The sequence below is a fragment of the Cynocephalus volans genome, chromosome 11 (assembly GCF_027409185.1).
Source record: "Cynocephalus volans isolate mCynVol1 chromosome 11, mCynVol1.pri, whole genome shotgun sequence".
NCBI lineage: Eukaryota > Metazoa > Chordata > Mammalia > Dermoptera > Cynocephalidae > Cynocephalus > Cynocephalus volans.
This window is the reverse complement of record NC_084470.1, coordinates 19829861-19849014: the sequence shown is the minus strand read 5'-3', so window position 1 is coordinate 19849014 and position 19154 is coordinate 19829861. Positions and strand designations below refer to the sequence as shown.

At 50.3% G+C, this 19154-nt stretch overlaps 1 protein-coding gene across 4 annotated transcripts in view; it reads right to left on the bottom strand.

The window, feature by feature from the left end:
• The window catches only part of NMNAT3 (nicotinamide nucleotide adenylyltransferase 3), a 165335-nt gene that overhangs the window by 10519 nt on the left and 135662 nt on the right, over positions 1-19154 (bottom strand). For all 4 annotated transcript variants that reach the window (XM_063114198.1, XM_063114200.1, XM_063114202.1 and 1 more), the window contains exons 4-5: positions 13452-13795; positions 12935-13113 (exon numbers count right to left, since the gene is read on the bottom strand). In XM_063114198.1, coding sequence (XP_062970268.1) covers positions 12935-13113; positions 13452-13795 — 523 coding nt within the window. The remainder of the gene's footprint in view (positions 1-12934; positions 13114-13451; positions 13796-19154) is intronic.

The window sequence follows — 19154 nt, the reverse complement described above, 5'->3', positions numbered from 1 at the left end:
AAGGGAACAGCATGGGCAGATGCAGGGAAGCTGGGCAGCTGGGGACTGCATGAGGGAGGCTTCCAAATAGGCTTTGTCCGCTGGACCCTTTTGGCATGAGCCTCCCTATGAGGCCTGACCCTGTAGCTCCAACCCCAGAATTTACTGGGGAGATGGCTCACAGCCTCTGTTCTTCCTCATTTCATGTCTTCATGGCTCCAGCTGGTCAAACCTGGTGCCATGGAAAATCCAGATGCTTGCTTGTCTGGCAGGCAGAGTTGGCTCTGCTACCTTGGCCAGTGCAAGGAATCAATCAGCCTCTTATCAGTTCCCCCAGCACAGGGTGGCGGTGGGGGTGGGGTGGGGCTATAGAAATAAGGGATGGGAAGTCCTGCCAGAGAGTGCTCAGAGGGGCACTGGAGGCCTTGCCCCTCCATGGGAGCATCTGGCCTCTATTTGCTATCTTTTAAGGCAAATAGAAATAAACAGCTACCAGAAGTTAAGAGGTGCTAGCTTGGGATGCAGGAAGAGGGGGCAGGTCAGGATGTCTTGACCGAGAGCTCCTTCGAGTCTGGGATCATTTTATTCACTGCAGTATACCAGTCCCCACCTTAGAATCTGGGGCAGAGAAAATGTGCATTGCCATTTGTTGAATGAATGAATGGCAGAAAACATTCTAGGAGTACGTATAATTTTTCAGGTAATGAACACCCCCTTTCTTTTTTTGTGTGTGTAAGACAAAATATCCCAGGCCATGTGGCTGCTTATTGTTGCACAGATTAGTCTTATAGAAGTGAATTAGCCATTGGCATGACTTGGCCCTGACTCTCTCAGGCTCAGAGTGTTTAGGCACCATGCCCAGGACCACAGAGTAAGGAAGGGTCCCCTGACTCTTAAATCCTGAGCCATGGTTTAAATCCCCTTCTGCCTGACTATGAGCCCATGGCCTGCCCATTGTTCCCACATGAACATTTTGCTGCCTTGGGTCTAGCCCAGCCATAGGTCAGTGGCTCACCTTCCCAAGCTGGGCATTCAGAAGTGACACAATGACAGCCTTGGACAGAGGCAGGCCTGACTCCAATCCATCCCCATTTCTTTCCAGCTGGGTGACCCTGAGCAATCCACTCCACCTCTGAGTCTCCATTTCCTCATCTGCAAAATGGGGCTGGTGAGCCCTGCACAGAGGCGAGGCGTGACAGGGCCCTCACAGTGCAGGACACATGCGATACTTGGTAAGCAGTAGCCCCCCTCCACCTGATCTCTGTGGGTGTGGAGAGGCACATGCCCTTTCAGGCCAGCCTCCGCTCTCGTAACCCTGCTTGCTCTTCTCTGGATGGCCAGGTGTCCCTTCACACATGTCACCACCCCAGAATTTGTCTTTTGGAGGCCGGAGATCATAGGGTGAGAGGATGAATACTAACAGCTCATACCGAGGGGGCAGTTGCACTGCAGGTTTTTCCACACACCATTCATCTAATCATCACCGTAAAGTAGGTGTCCCCTACTTTATAATCATCCCATTGCCCAGACAATTAAAGGCACAGAGAGATGAGATAACTTGCCTGAGGCCACCCAGTTTCTAGGGGGCAAAGATGAGATTCCACAGATCATGGTCTAGCTCCAGAGCTGAACCGGGTACGTACGACTCAGGCAGACTTCCAGGCTCCTGACTCAGAGGGGTTCAGACTGTGGACCCAGCACGAGCACAAAGGAGGGCCAGGAGCAGCTGCCTTCAAGCCCTTGAAGCTGGGGTTCTCACCAGCAATGCGGCCTCCGAGTTAGGAAGGATGGGATGCAAACCAGACCCCACTCCTGGCAGCTGCTGATTACAGCCCAAAACCCCGCTACTTCATAGGGGGCTGTTGCATTTTAGACTTCAAAAGCCACACAGAGAAATTAATCCAGAGCTCTGACCCTTAAAATAACAATTGTTACTTCTCTTCCTGGAACAATCTGGGGTCAGATTGCCTGGATACAAATCCTAGCTCCACCCGTTACTTGATCTCAGACAAGTCACCTCTCTGCTCTGTGTTTTTCTTCATATGTAACATAGGATGTATTTTGGCACTCATGGAATTGTGAGGTTTAATGCATGAGAATTAATGCATGGAAAGTGCTTATAAGAATTCCTGGCACATGGGAAAAATACCCAACATCAGCTATTATTAAAGGACAGGTAGACTGCGCAGCAATACAGTCAATGATTGCCATTTATATTGTTTGAGGTTCTGCTATTTTCACTTAATACGCATTTAACAAACATGCTGGAGTCCACTGTGCTAGGCTCTGGAGATATGCAGGTGTGAGTCCCTGTTGTCTAGAATCTCAGACACATTATAAAGCATCACTGGGACCCTAAGAGTAGCTCCTACAGAAAGGGACCACCGTGAGGCAAAAGGAGAGGACGGTAGTGAGACGGGAAATCAGGGCAGTACCAGCGAAGCAGTTAAGCCTGGGCTGGGTCTTGACCAATGGGTAATTTTCATCCTAGGGGAAGAGGCAAGGGGACTTATCCTAGGGAAGTGAGCAGACAGATGCAAAGAGGACTGTGCATGTGGGCACCTGCAAATGGTGGGATGGGGCTGGGGGGCAGGCAGGGCCACGTCCTGCAGAGACAAGTGCTGTCTGGCCTTTACCTGCAGCAGTGAGAGCCCTTGGGGGTTCTGAGCTGGGGAGGAATGTGATCAGGTTCCCTTTTTAGAATGTGAAGGACGGACTGAAGTGTTGCAGATGGCGGAAGGGAGATCAGTGTGAAGATAGTACAGTAATTAAATGAAACAATCATGGCAAGCGCTGAGCCTGGCACCTAGTAAGTGCAAGAGATGTTAATTGTTATTATTATTACAGGCAAGAGAGATTCAGAGCAGTGGGGACCGGGAGAAGGGAGAGAGATGTTAAAAAGCAGAATCTATGGAACTTGTTGATTGCCCGTAAATGCTTTTCATTTATCTTCACAGCGATCATTTACATGGCTACATAGTGGTCCATGGAATTAAAAAGCCACAGTCTTTCTAATCACCTAGAGTTATTCGGCATTTAGGAACACTAGCAGGAGGCAGCCTGTTCTATAAACCATGCACAGTCAGGAGTCAGAGATATCTTTAGTCAAATCCCAAGGCTACAGTTAACCAGTAGTGTGAGCCTGGACACGACCTTTGGTTTCCTGTCTGTAACGTGGGAGTGGCACCTCCTCTCCAGGACTGTTGTTGAGTTAAGTAGATATACATAAAGTGCGAGGGCAGGGCCGGCGACATATAGGCCCTCAGATATGGTATGCCTATGTGGGTTACGGATTATTATCATCACAGAGCTACAAACAAATACCTTTGTACAAAATAGATACAGGTTTTGTTTCTTTTGGATGATTTTCCTGGAACATAATCCCATAAGTGGGATCTCTGAGTCAAAGAGAAGGACGATTTTCTGACTCATCGCACATTGTCAGACAGGATTTAAAAAATTTTTTTTGTTTTCTGAGTGCAGGGCCAGTTCCATAGGAAAGGCAGCAAAGGTGGGTTTTGGAGCCTGGGTTCTCTCGCCCCAGAGTACTCCTATGTTGTCCTCGGACCCTCAGGTCAGGAAAGAAAGAGGGAAGGAAGATAGGGGTGAAGGAAGGAAAGAAGGAAGGGAGGAAGAAAGAAAGGAAATAGAGAAGGAGAGAAAGAAAGACTCATTAATATCCCTGTATTAAAGGCAGCTAGGACTCTAAGGTGTTTGTATACTAAGGAAAACACCTAGAAAAATCTTTGGATGATTAACCAAAATGAATGCACTCTAGTGGTGAAATTTCAAACAGCGTGACACATACCTGGGGTTCATCTTTGGAGGACAAGGGCGGTGTGTGCGTGTGAGTGTGTGTGTGAGAGAGTGTGCGTGCACACTTTGGCACAGCTCAATTTGTAGAACAAAGACAGCTACAAAAGTGGTTCCCAGGAAGGAGGCTACTGTGAATCAGGCACAGTTCTTTCTCTCAGGGGAGTTTTTAATCAACTCCAAATCCCAGAGCCCAAATGAAATATCTGCAGTAGACCTAGGGTGCAGGGGCTGCTTTCCAGAGGAAGACTATTGCAGGGGTGGGCTATCCTGAGAAAAGCGCAAGTTTACTCAAGGCCGTTTCCCTTCTAGGAAAGGGGGTTTGTCGGTGGATGCCTGGAGGACTTCCTGCCCCACCCACGTCTTCTGGTTCCAGGCCCTGTGATTCACTGTGAGGGCCCACAAGTCCTCAGGCTGGGATGGTAGACCACGCTGAGTGGTTTCAGCTACTGATCAGACCTGTCTATATGGGACTTTGGAGGGGAGTGCAGGGCTGGAGGTGAAGCCCTGGGCAACCCCAACACTTCGAGGCTTTCCCACAGGCCTGTCCCTTTCCCCTTCCAACCCACAGGCCAGCCTCCCAAGCCGGGCCCAGGGAGGTGAGGAGCTCCCACCCCAACTGCAGAGGCCGGGCTCCAGGCTGCTCCTCTCCTATCCCCACAGGATTAGTCAGAAAGAAAACAGCCCCACCCTGACAGGCCTCCAAAGGTTAACCAAAGAGTCATGTTCCAACCCCACTGAGCATCACTGTGTGCCAGGCGCTGTGGTAACAGCTTTGCACGCATACAGCACACTGAACTTTTCTAAAGTGTCTGCCACCCTACGTGCTCTCGTAAACCTTGCCATGCCCCCAGTGAGACATGGAGTCTATGTCTCCTCCCCTTGAAGATGGGTGGGCCTTCATGACTGCTTTGACCAACAGAGTATGGCAGACCTGTTGCTATATGGGTATGACTTCAGAGGCTCGGTAGTTCATAAAAATGCCTTGCCTTGTTCTCTTGAGACTCTCATTCTTGGAACCTAGCCGCCATGTTGTGAGGAAGGCCAAGCAGGCAGTAGAGAGTGTGTGTGAATTAGCTATCTGGAAAGACGATCCTCCAGCTCCTGGCTGACAAGCACATAGCAGGGACAAGCCATCCCCTCTGAGCCTTGCCCAAACTGCAGATTCATGAACAAAATAAATGACTGTTGTTGTGTTAAGGCAGTAAGTTTCAGAGTGGTTTGTTACACAGCAGTGGAGAACTAAAATCGTTCATCACCACAGTGAATTCTCACAACAACCCCATTAGGTGGGCACTACCACTGGCTCCTTTATACAAATGAGGGCACTGAGGCTCAGAGGGATAAAATGCCCTTGCCAAGGTAACACAGCTGGAAAGTGGAACCAGGATTCAAATCCAGGTCTGTCTCAGAACCAAAGCTCCTAATTGCTCTGTTGTTCCCCATGGTTGTCCAGATGTCCATGCATACTCTACAGGTATCACTTACTCAGACCCTCACTTGCAAACCATCATGGGCTGCTGTAAGATTGGTGTCTACAGGACAGGGAGTCTACCCTCCACCCAGGAGCAGGGCTGCACCCCTCCACTCTCCTTCATGCCCCAGAACTGGGCATCTTTAACCCCAGCACAGATTCATTATGCTGAATCATGATGAGAACATCACAGGAACTTGGACATGAGCCAGCCCTCTCCCTTGTTTTTCTTTCTTATTAGTTATCAAAAGCATGGTCCTTGAACCAAAAACGTCAGCATCATCTGGGAACTTGTTAGAAAAACAAGTTCTTGAGCCCCACCCCAAACCTGAATCAGAAGCTCTGGGGTAGGGCCTACTCAAGTTTGAGAGCTACTACCATAACTTCTTATGTGGGTCTTACTTAACCCATGATTTCTGGAGTCCAAATGGCTTAGGATGTTTTCAGACCCACATGAGAGGAAACCAGTTCAAGTAGCTTAAGAGGAAAGAAAGGGAATATATGGGTTAAAGTACACAGAAAGCCTAGGAAGGGTGTTAGTGTAAGGAACTCTAGTAACACTCAGTGTTGCATTTTCTCTCCCTCTCTCCTCTCCTTCTGTACTGGCCTCACCTTATTTTTCCTTTCTGTTGGATTTCTCCATGCAGCTATAGAAGGTGGGGTGGGGAACTGGTCTCAGAGAGCTCCAATTTTATGTCATACCAGCTTAATCAACCTTCAAGAGAATAGAACTCACCCCTCTCCCAGGGCCACTAAATTAAGTCCCAGGAAAGGATGTGATTGGCCCAGCCTGTGTCAGGTGCACAATCATGTGACAAGGCTTGGGACACTGATCACTCTAGCAGAAGGTGCCCACAAGAGGAGAGACAGTATACTGTGATTTGCAGCCCCACCAGGACCCACAAGGTAAGTAGGGGTAATTCCCACCAAAAAAAGGAGGTGCTTCTCTCGGTGGGGGGTGGGGGATCAATGTTGGTCAGAAAAACAAACGGCTGTAACTCACCCAACAAACACTTGCTCATCAGAAGTGACTATGCCTTGGCCCTCACTCTGGGGTGTCAGAAGGGGCCCTAGCCCTGTTCTGCACATAGAAGGGTGGCTTTGCAAGACCCTGTCTCCTCTACTATCTCTATGGTCCTCTGAATTTGCCATGTGAGACAGGCAGAGCAGCAATCATGCCACCCATTCTACAGATGTGAAAACAGAGGCAGGGTGCCTAATCATCTGAAGTCACCCTGTCAGGTAGGTAGTAGAGGAAACGTCAAAACCAGATGTTCTGACTCTAATACTAGCTCTCCTTCTACTCATCCTAGGCCTTGTCCATGCTGCCCGTACTGACCTCCACACTGCGATGAGACTCACAATAAGGAACTGAGGGCTGGCCCTCCACACAGCTCTGGGAGAAACCTTATGGTTGGGAGCTTTATAAACAAACTAGTCAGAATCCTTCCTCGGCCACCAGCTAGCAGGTGACCTTTTTAGCAGGGCTAAAAAAGTATTTCTCCTCTCTGAGTCTCAGATTCTCCTCTGAGAAATGGGTACAATGATACTTATAGAATAGCATTTGTTGTCGGGACCAAAGGAGAAAAAGTACTATAGGCACTTGGTGTAGGCACAACACTCTAGTGAAGATTCAGCACGTGTTATTTTCCTTTGTTCCTGCCTAACAAAAATCAAAACCCAATAAACCAGTGTGATTTTTGAAAGCTACTTTGTGAATTTTATTTGGGTTGCTCTAATTCTTCTTTTCGTAATCCTCAAAAGCATGCTGCTGATGCTGATTTCAAAGGTCAGAGAACTTTAGTTAGGCATGAAAGAGACCTTGTGTTTCCATCCTGGAGAGGACCCAGCTGAAGGCCGGGTGTCTGATCTGGGCAGGGCCAGCTCTCAGAAGGCTCCCAAATCCAATGGCATTCTCAGCTCTGCAGCCCAGGGAGCTAATTTCACCACTGGCATGGTGTTTTTTTAAAATAAGAACAACGACAACAAAAATCTCTTTAATGAGTCAGGGATAGGATTAGAAAGTTGGCAAGAGTTTAAACCAAAATGCTAACAGCGGTTTGATGGATTTCATGTATTACCACATATAATGAGGTGGATGGATGGAGAGATAAATGAACGTAAGGAAAGAAGTCAGGGAGGAAAGGAAGGAAAACACAGACAGTTAAAAAAGAATTCAGAAAATGTATAAGTGCTGATATGGAAAGATGCCTAAGAAATATCGTTGAGTAAAACAAAAAGTATGTGCAGAGAGGTGGATTCTCTCCTTCTTTTCTCTCTCTTTCTTTCTTTCTGCTTTGGATAGAAGTGACCCATCAATAGATAGATAGTTTATATCTATCAGGAAGATTTCTGGACAAATCCACCAGAAACGGTAACAGTGATGACCTCTGGGGAGTGGGAATAGGGCCAAGTGGGAAGGGGTCCTTTCTCTTATGCTGCTTGAATCTTTTTCCTTTTATAATAAAAACAAAGAAAGCGAGAGGGGGCGGAGAGCTGGAAGCGGAGAGCAGGCCCTGTGGAGGGTCATCCAGAGTTCAGAGCCGGACACAAGGCAGGGGAGGAGGCTGCAGCCAGCGGGGGCGGACCGGCCTCTGCGTGAACAAAGCTGCCTCCTCTGGGAAAACCGACCCAGTGTCCACGGGGGGAGGACAAACGGCCCTTCTGCCACTGCCACGCACAGCAGCGTGCACGGCTGTGACTCCTGGCTGAGGCTCAGGTTTCTCCCGCAAAAGCTGCTCACACTGAGGGGAGTTGGGGACAGAACCAAATCATTTTGAGGAACTCCCTTGTCTGGAAGTAGGGAACACTGTTTGAAGGAGAGGAGCACCTTCCTTTTCAGGGCCCCCCACCCTGCCAAAGCCCACAAATCATACTGGTTTCTCACTGGGCCTGATGCTATGTCTTAGTGAAGGAAGGCGCGCAGGAAGCACTGGAGAAAAGCCCCGCGCCTGTGCAGCCGAGCCCAGCCTTTACATATTTCCACCAAATGACAGCCCCTGCTGCTCGAGGGGCATGTAAAACCTAAGTAGACCAGACAGGAAATGTGGGCTGAGTGATCCAGCACTACACAGATCTCCACCCCTCCACCCCTCAGCTTGGGTAGAAAGCACAGAGCCCCTTCAGGTGGTTCTGGGCACAGATTGCCATGTCACAGGGGCCAGACAGTGCACTAAACCGACCAGTGGCCCACGGCCCTCTACACCTAATTTTACAGTTTTTCCAGTTTCTACAGAGATGCAGGTACAGAAATATTTCTTCACTTCAAAGGAGAGGTTCTCAAACTTTAGTTGCCTCAGAACCACCTGTAGGGCTTATTGAAACACAGAGTGTCTGCCCCACCCCCAGGGTTTCTGACTCAGTAGGCAGCAGTGAGGCAGAGAATTTGTATATCTAAGTTCCCTGGGCTGCTGCTGCTGCTGGCTCTGCTTTAGGTCCCACTGCTCTAAAAGAATGCACAGTGCAATGACAAATGGCCGTTTGATCCTTTACTTCAGGGAACAGGGTGTGGTGAGGGCCTGGGAGTAAACTAGAGAATGTCCCATGTAAAGGGAAGAACTGTGACAGCATCCCAGGGGTCCACATGTGCAGGATCAGTCACCCACTGTTTTCAGCTCTCTCAATTTTTTTTTGCTAAGAACTTCCAGAAATACAGATTTTTCTATGAAATCTTACGATCTTTGGCAATCATTGGCAATTGACTAAATTTTTTCAAACACCGTGTAGGCCAAGTGAAACACAGGTGCAGGTTGGATTTCATCCTCTGGCTGCTGTCCTAGAATACAGATAAAGTTCCCACGAAAAAAGGCAGGATCAGAGATCTCTGAGCCAGCAAGCTGCTGGCCCTTTGGGGAAGGATGTCGGCTTGGCAATGCCTCTGCCAGCAAGGGCTCCCTGAAGCCTATGAGGGTCCCGTCTGGGCTCCCTGTCAGGTCCTTGGGGCTGTCCCATCCCTGGCCACATTTTGCACTCTGTGCAGACTTCACCTCTCTCACCTCCGAGACCCCTCCCAGCCAGGCTTTTTCTGACCTGTGGAACTTTGTGCACTTGCTTCCCTCTGCCTGGAATGCTCTTATCCTTCTGTCCACATCTGGCCTAATTCTTATCTGTCCTTCAGGGTCCTGCTCAGTTGTCACCCCCTCTGGGACCTTCCCTGACTGCTGCTCTCCCACCCCCAGCTCTGCTCTCTTGGTCCACTGTGCCCCATCATGCGCTGGGCTGTAATGGCCTGAATGGACCGTCTCCTCCACCAGCCTGGGCGTCCAGGAGGCCTTGCCAAGCCCAGGGCCTGGTGTGGGAAAGGTCCGAAATAACATGTGCAAATGCTGCTCCCTTGGCCTTGGCCTTTCACTCATCCCCCTCTGTTTGCCTGGCTACTTCCTGTTTATCCTTCAAGCCACAGCTCAGACTTGACTTCCTATGGCAACCTTCCCTGACCTCCCAGACCAGGGAGGGGTGCTTCTCTGCCCCCACCAGCACACTGTCACACTGCAGTGTGACTGGCTGCTTTGGTCTGCCTCCCCCTACACCCCTACACTGAATTCCACGAGAGCAGGAATCGTGTGATTCATCTCACTGACACGGGGGCTACAACAGAGTCCACACCGTGAAATGCTCGAAGAGCTCAGGGAGGAACAAACAGGACAGATGAAGGAATGATCCCAGGTGAGAATCGGCTCCTGTAATGTGCTGGGAACAAACTCCTCCAGGCCGCCGCTCCTCGCTGGTGGGTGCTGAGCAGGTGGAGCTGATGGGCAGTGGTAAAAGTGATCTTAGGCAACCACCTCGCCCGGGACCTGTGGGGACCCTTAGAGACCTCAGCCAGGGTGGCCTCTTGACAACTGGCTCCCCTCCTTCACGGGCCTCAGGCTATAATTCTATTATCCTACACCATCCCCAACTGTGCTCTTCAGGGGGGTCCAAAGCTGTACACCATGCAGTGAGCAGCCCAGAGAGAAGGCCTGAACACAGCAGAGGGGCTGTCCCACCTCCCAACAGACATTGACAAGGTGAGAACACGGCAGTCTACTTGGAAGTGGGCCTCCCTGAGTCCCGGTGCAGCAGAGGTAACCATGAGTTCTGGCCCAATTTCATCTAGTATGTCCAGCTGCTGAGCTCCCTTGTCTGCTCACCTACCAGGGACCTGATGCCGTGTTGAGAAAAGCCACTGACCCTTTCTTTGTGTCCCAAACCCTTCCTTCCACCCCCCTTTTCTTTTACAACTAAGTGCAGAAGTCACCTCCTCCCAAAATCTCTCTGGGGTCCCCTCAGAACCCCCCACCCCCACCCCATGCTTCCCTTTGTCATCCCTGAGCAGGCTGTTGTGACTGTTAGTGTGTATGTGTCCACCACGAAGACTTGAGTTCCTGGACCTGGGGGACTATGACTGCTGTGCAGTCTGCCTGCTGCGGTGACTGGCGTGTGGGGAGGCAGCATGTACAGTGCAGTGGTTGACTCAAATCCTCTCTTGCCACTTACTGAACCTCCCCAAGGTCACACAGCAAGAAATCCTGCCTCAGTTTTCTTATCTGTAAAATTGGGTTAAAAAGAGTTTTGGGAGAATTGAGTTAGTATAAAATGTGAGCAGTACCTGGCACACAGTAAGCAATGGGCCCTCACTAGTATTGCTGGTGATCAGCACAGGTTTCCCCATTAGTGGATGAGGGAGGGAGTGAAAATAATTAGCCAAGTACAGGCCAGCGCATTCCAGAGTCGCAGTGACCCAAAATACTGACATACTCGATGTGTGCTGTGAGGGGCCCAAGAGTGGGCTGGGGACAGGTATTATTCTTGAGGAGCAGAGTTCCATGAAGTGGGCCAGGGAGCAGGTCTTGGCCAGTGATGAGAAAGACCCTGTCTGTAGATCTTTTTTCCCATGTGAGCCTCTATGGAAGATTAAAAGACCTTGAGACTTTTATTAAAGGCACAACCTGACATTTCCCGACAACAGTAGTGTTTTCTCTAACTAGTGGCCCCTCCAGCGACACTCTGCTGACCACTCCTTCTTCCCCACCATTCAAACTGCAATCCTGACCGCCCGTGGATGAACAAGCAAGGTGGGGGGAGGGGTCCTCCACACTGGCATCTGTTCAGCCACGGCGCTAACCAATCTCGGCTGTCAAGGCCATCAGCAGTGGAGCCTGGCAGGGAGCAGGTGTGGGCTCCTCATCAGAATGCCCAGGGTTTGAGTCCCATCTCCACCGTCTCTTGCATCTCCTCCCCTCTCTGAGCCTCAGCCACTGCATAATATGGGGTTAGTAATCGCCTTGGATTGCATGAATGTCCCCCCAAAACTTGACCCCCACTGTGACAGTGTTAAGAGGGTGGGAAATGCTACTGTGGTACTGGAAAGATGGGGCCTTGAAGAAGTGATTGGATTGTGAGGACTGTACCCTCTTGGATGGATTGATCCATTCTTGGAACAGTGGGTGCAGTTCTGAGGGTTTTAAAAGGAGAGTGCATGAGGAACTTTCTTTCTCTCTGCTCTGCCATTTTCTGCCAAGTGAAACCCCTGCATTGCTGTAGAGCCACCACCAAGAAGACCCTCACCAGATGTATTCCCTGGACTTTGGACTTCCCAGCATCATAAACTGTAATAAATTTCATTTTCTTACAAATCACCCAGTTCCACGTATTTTGTTTTAAGCTACAGAAATGGATTAATACACTAATCCTCCCCCACTGGGCTGTGGTGTAAAATGACTGACACAGTACAGGTAAAAACCTTTGGTAAATAGGGGTAGGGTGGCAAAGGTCCCATCAATAAGCAAGGTGGCTCTTGGTGATGAGCTCTGGACCCACAATTATAAAAGGGAGACCAGGAGTCCCCTGACTACCCAGCAATGCTGATGGAGGCCTGGGGCTGACCTTCCGGAATCGGCTGTGGCAGCACTAATTGGGGTCTCCAGGTCACCAGCTTCCCACACTTGGAGGAGGGGAGGCTCATGCCCCCCCACTGCTACTTCCTCTGGCCTGGGCTGCAGGGGCACTGACCTCCTGAGTAGGTGCTGGCTGCAAGGTTCAAAGGAAGCTCAAAGGGCAATGCATGATAGAGTGGGCAGGGGACAGCTAGCAGCCAGACCTCAGCTTTGGGGTGAGAATGGACAGGTGAGAAGGCTTCCAGCAGAGATCAAGGTCCCCTGCTTCCTAGAGTGACTTCACCTAGGTCACACAGGAAGTTTACACTTCCAGGGGGTTCCCTGTGTTTCTTCTTTCTTTCCTCCCTCTCCTCTCTTCTTCCTCCACCAGCTCACAGTCAGCCAGAGAATAGAGGAGACTGACTTGCTTGGAATTCCAGCCTAGCCCCTCCCAAGTCGTGTCATTCCAGATACGTTATTTCACCTCTTTCAGACTTTCTTCACCTCTAAAATGGGCATACCCACATCTCCTCAAAAGTTGTATGAGCTTAGGTGAAGTCATGTGTATAAGGCACCTGGCAGAGTGCCTGGACACAGTGGAGACGCAACACACCACCGCCTTCACAATGACTACCATCCGGCTGAGATGGAGCAGGGTGCTTGATGAGTCGGCGCTGCCTACCTTGGGGGCTGGGAGTGGGAAGATCCTGGTCTCGTCTCTTAGAACACGCCCCCTCCCCTCCCTCCCAACTAACCCAGGCCTTGGTCAGGCACCCCGGGCAGGGGACACCGGGTGCACGCGAATCCTCACCATGCACTTGCGGTCATCTATGCCCGTCAGATCCTCCTCAAACTCCTTCCCAACCTGGAAGTCCATGATGTAGTTCCTAAAAGTGCTCAGGGTGCGGATAATCATATGGTCGCCGTCCTGCACGATCTCTTTGTCTGGCTTCAGCAAGTTGGCGATTTTGCGCAAAGCCACATTGACATCTGCAGGGGGTGCGGGGACAGAGAGTTGGCAGGAAAACTCAGAGAACCGTTCCCAAGGTAGCGGGGGCCCCAGGAGCCCGCTGTGCCCGGGAACAGCGTTGGGGTTCCCCGCTCGCTTTGCGCTGCCTCTGCGCGCAGTCGCGGTGCCTCTGTTTGGGGCAACGAAGTTTGCTACCCTCATGCTACCCTTCTAAACACAAACTAGTGAACCAAGGCAAGCTCTGCTCATCCGATACCCAGGCCCGGAGCCCACTGGCACACGCTTGCCACCGACGGACCCAGGCGGCGGCTCCGGGGCGCGCTGCGGAGGCCCCGGGCGCCCGGCGGCAGCGGCTTACCGAGCGCGCTCAGGTACTCCTCGAAGTTCTCGTTGGCCAGCATCTTCCAGTACCCGGTGAAGTCGACGGGCATTTCGGGGGCTGAGCGGGGTCGGCGGGAGCGGCTCTGGGCTCTCCCGGGGCAGCGGCGGCCGATGCGCTCGGGCTGGTGGGCGGCCCGGAAATGCGAGCCTGCGGCGGACAGGGGGCTCTGCGGGGCGGCGACAGCCGGATTGCAGCGCGCACGCAGCCCGCGGCGGGATCCATCGTGGCCGTCGCTCCGCCCCTCGGCGGGGGCGGGGTGTTGGGGGCCAGGGTTGTCCCGGGCCGCGGCCACCTTCTTCCGGAGCTTCAGTTCGCTGCCCCTGTCGAGGAAGAGGAAGCGATGGGAGTGGGAGGGAGCTTTGTTGGCCCCGACTCTTTGGTTCCTGAGGGACACCTTCAAAGGCCGTGAACTTCACGCGTTCAGCGGCCACTGGAGGGTCGGGAAACGGTCTCCCCGGGCTCGCTGGAGAGATCTGGAAAAGAGGCCCTTGCAGGCCTTTGTCTAAAGCCCGGGCCGGTGGCTGGGGCTTTGGGCCGCCAGGGTCGGAAAGCTGGGCGGTTCAAACCTGGGCGAGAAAAGCCAGGCCCTGTCCACATCCCTTTCCAAATAAAAGCAAGGGTGATGTTATTTGAAGTGCAGATGGCTAGAAAAGCCCTCTGGGAGATTCTGGGGCACAATCAAGTTTGAAACCCATTGCTTTATTAAAATGCAAGCAATTATCAACGTACTGTTTACAGTTCGTCCCCCTCCCACCTAAGGCAGCATAGTGAGCCACAGTGCTCTGCACTTTGCTCTTTTCATGCAGCATCTTCTGCAGACCTTTCGGTGCCCCTACACAGCAAGTATCCCTTCGTCTCGAGGGCTATTCCATTGTGCATCCAACTTGTCCCCTACCGATGGTCATTTATGTTGTTTCCAATCCCTCACTATTACAAACAGTACTGCAATGAGGGTCTTGGATCACCTCTCACTTGCCACCTGTGTGGGTATGTCATAGTGCTTTAAAATGATTGTCTTTGCTACCAAGGAGATGAAATAATCACATGGGTTGACTTTTTGACCTTCTATTAAATGCTAAATATCTCTTTTAAATTGCTTTCTGCACAAATCACAGCCTAGGTGACAGCAGGTACATTTCTTCCCTTCTAGTACTACCATGCTCCCTCCAACCCCCACCCCCTTTCTCAGGGCAGAGGCAGCTTCCTCCATGGAGTGGCCTGGATTTCAGTCCCTCTCACCCTCCTTGCTCTACACCAGGGTTTCCTGACCTCGGCACTGTTGACGTTGTAGGCCACCTAACTCTTTGCTGTGTGTGGGGGTGGGGTGGGGTGGGTGGGGGTGCTGTCCTATGTATTGTAGGACATTTAGCTGCATCTCTGGCCTCTAAGTACTAGATACCAGTGGCACCCAACAAAGATGTCTCCAGGCATTAAGTGCTCTGGGGGCAGTGGGGGTGGGTGGGTGTTAAAATCACCCCCTGGTTGAGAACTATGGCTCTAGGCAGATGTATCCCCATGAGGACCCCGTTTCCCACCTTTCCTCTGTCTGGCTCTGGGATGCTCAGGCCATCAGCTGTTCACACAGGCACTGGCTCTGTGTCCCTCCCTAGCCAGCACAGGGCTCCTCTTGGCATCCAGAGCAGCCTAGGGCAGCCCTGCTCAACCTGAATATGCAGAAGACACCCCTGCAGTCCAGTCAGGAGGATGGATGGGTCCTGGCCTGGCCTGGGTTCTCTAAGGCATCTAACCAGGGCCAACAACGGCCCAGAGCTTCCTTGTCACCCTGACTCGGAGCATCAGCCAATGTGTAAACACATTGTGTAAACAGTGAACTGGCCACTCTGTCACCCCCACGTAATCTCAACTCTTCTCCCTGCTCTCTGGTGGTGTCCGGAGATTTCTCACCCTCCCCAACCTTCTCCCTTTTTGCTGAGTCTCCTGAGATGGTTTACGCCAGTGCATGGCACACAGTCAGTTCTGGCCCTCCGACGTGCCCAGAGTGTGTGCTTCGTACTCTAGGCAGAGGCCTGCCCCTCCTCCTCCTCTCGAGTCCTCCCTGTCCATCCCAAAGAACCAAGATCTGGCCACTCCTCCCCGCTCTGACCACTCTGGACATCTCCTGCTCACCTGAGCACACTCTTCTGAGTTGGCCAGCTGAGCACATGGCACTTCATTCAGCTGGTTTTGCCTATTTTCCATCTGCCTCTTTGTTTAGCCCCCAAACAAGTCAGTATACTCCTGCCTTCCTGGAGGGCTCTCCCAGGTGCGGTCCTGGTTGCTATTGTATTTCTTGCAGGTAGGTTGCAGGTATAGGCTTTATAGGCAGAATTCTGGTCTGATGCTAGCTTTGTCACTGTCCAACAGTAGTCTTAGCCTCTTTGTGTTGCAATTCCCACATCTGTAAAATGGGGACACCGCTCGGGGTGGTGAGCGGCAAAGGAGATAAGGGATGTAAAGGGCGTGACACAGTATTGCTCCGGATCCACTGCTGTTTGAGCCAGAGGAGCCTTAGAAGTGAGGGAAAAGCAAGGGGGAGGAGGGCTCTGGACTGTGCCTCCTTCTGGGGCCTTAAGATTGATTCAATGAGTTGAAATGGAAAATGCTCTGGGGAAGCATCAGATACCATCGTGCTTATCCTACCTCAGCCCATACCGTCATGCTCGATTTAATCCATTAATCAGAAACTGTTTTTTGGAGCTCCTTTCTGTCTGAGTGATATTGTGTAAAGCAAAAAGAGCAACCAGGGACAGTATGTAAAGAAGAGGGCAGGGGTCTGTGGGGGTGGCAATCAGTGAGGGCTATCTGGAGGGGGTGAGGTTTTACCTGGATCTTGGGGACAGCCAGGATCAGGTAAGGAAGAGGGGAAGATAGTCCAGGGGAAGGAGGAGGTAGGTGAACAAAGGAATGCCTAAGGAAGGGGCAGACTTGTCAGTGATGAAGAGAGAGATGTAAATACACAAGGATGCCCCTGATTAGCCTTACTTCATTCACTAGCTGTAACGAAGAGCAGCGGAGATCCACGGCCAATTCTTAGAGGCCCAAAGAGCCACCAACGCTACAAAGAAAAGCCAGGACCACCCTGGGTGTGTGTGTACAGTGGGACAGACAGGCACAATGAACAATCCTGAGTTCAGGGAGAGGAGAGGGGACAGCCAAGGGCCCCCAGAGTGGGATCCTGGGTGGGAGGAGCTCAGGGCAGCTCCAGGCCCTCCCTATGGATTCTTCAGCTAATCAGTTGACCCCATGGGGGAATAAATCAGAGCTCAGGGAGATATCTCCATGAAATGATTCCTCCATTGCCTGCTTGTGAGGTGGGCTGTACTAGGTCTGTATCACTGACAGATCAAGCAGCTTGTCCAGGATACCCAGTTGTGGGGGTAACAGAGCTTCCCAAAGGCAATGGGGTTGGAGCAGAGAGCCCTGGGACAGACCCTGAGGCTCTGTCCCTTCCCAGAAGATGCTCCTCTCAAGATGCTGGGGTGGAAGGTGCATTCCAGCCTCCTCCCACCCTCTTTGCCAGGCCTCCCACACCAGGAGACCCTCTTCTAGCAGGGGATAGGCGGCCTGGTACTTCTGACTCAAGTTTATAAAGAAAACCTTCCTCATCTGATTGCACTGGCTCTGACACCACATCCCTTCTTCTCTTCTCAAGGGCTCATTTTATTTTGGAGATTTGTAAAACATTCTCTTTTCCTATGAATATGTCTCTGGAGTTATGCTATGAATGACCCTGCTTTAATCTCTCAGCTGTCACTGTGCCATCTGTGAGGTTAATGTCTGAAAGGATGAGAGTTGCCCAACAAAGCTGCCTTCCTGCGTCAACAGTGTTGGGGAGTGAGAGGGCTCTTCAAGAGGACATGGGGCTGAGGGGCACCGAGGTCTACTGATGATGCTTCTTTGATGGGTTCATGAATATTCAAACGTGCAATTAACACACATGTCTACAAGCCCCAGAACCTGAAACCCACTTTGGAGGGTGGCCTGAGGATTTATTTCTGTGCAGAAAATGGTTCCACAGAGTGGGTCAGCTGCCTTCCATCTGACTCCTTCATCCAATCACGTGCAATTGTTTCTACAGAGTATGACATGCACTGTAAGGAAGGGTTTCTTTCTCTTTTCTTTCTTTCTTTCTCTTTTTTCTTTCTTTCTTCTCTCTTTGTCTTTCTTGCTTTCTTAACTATTCCATTATGGAAAAATTTTAACTTACACAAACTTACTGAGAATATAGTATATTGTAGTATATTGAGCCACCATGGATTCATTCCCCAACTTCAACAATTATTAACCCAAGGCTAGTCTTGTTTATCTGTATCATCTCCACCCACCTCCCAATTTCCACAGTTTTGAGGCAGGTACCACACAACACATCATTTCATCTGGAAACATTTCAAGAAGTTTCTCTAAAAAAATAAGAACTCATTTTTTTAGAATCTTAAAGCAACATGTATTTACTATCTCACAGTTCTGGAGGTCAGAAGTCTGAAATGGGTCTCATGGGCTAAAAACAAGGTGTTGGCAGGCTTGCATTCCCTCTGAAGGTTCTAGTGATGAATCCTTGCCACTTCTTGCTTTTCCAGCTTCTAGATGCTGCCTGCATTCCCTGGCTCATGGCCACATCATTCTGTTTGTTGTTTCCTTCCTCACATTTCCTTCTCTGACTGTCTTGCCTACTGTATAAGGTCCCATGTGATCGCATTGTGCCCACCCAGATAATCCAAGATAATGGACTTTGCCAGAAAAGGTAATATATTCTTAGGTCTTGAGATTAGAACATGGACATCTGCCTACCACATCAAGAAAAAAGAAAAATCTCATTTCAGTAATAAAAATGTCAGTCAATGTAATAAACAATACCTTAATGTGATTCCAAAATTCTTTCTCCCCCAATTTACAACTCTCTGGGCTGGAAACCTGCAGGAAACCATTTTTCTCTGTTTGCTTTCTTTGTTTTACCCAGAAAGCTGGACTTCTAAATTTTTATTCCTCTTGTATTAAACAGGAAAAGAGGGCAGTAATATTGGGCTGAGAAATTCTTACTTGACTTCTACTTTAGTGATCTGCTGCTGGCTCTCTGGCTTGGTGGGTAGTTAGAGGTAGGTACTTCTCTTGAGAACTTTGTGGGTCCCTCTGAGATTATCTTGCTGAGAACAGATAATTGTGTAATAGCACATGGACAATGCACCTTCTTTGGATGACTGCTTCTGAGAAGGACTCATTTTTTGGAAACATTATCACAACTCAAAACCAATAATATCAATTCCTTAATGCCATCAAATACCCGGAAAATGCTCAATTTACATTTTGCCCCCAGTTTGTTTGAACTGGGATTCAAACAAGTTTCATACATTTCCATTGGCTGATATATGTCTTTTATTTTATGGTTTATCCTTCCATTACAAAATATAAATATAAATATATTATATATTGCAGTGGATTGCATGGCCTCCCAAAGTCATTGAAGCTTAACCCCCACTGTAACTGTTGAGGGTAGGAAATCCTATTATGGTAATTGAAAGGTGGGCCTTGAAGAGGTGATTAGGTTGTAGGACCATGCCCTAGTGAATGGATTAATAATGGTGGTCATGAGTATGGTGCTGAGCGCTTTAAAAGGAGAGCACGTGAGAGTCTCTCTCATGTGAGACTCCTGGGTCACTGTCACTATCAACAAGGCCTTTAACA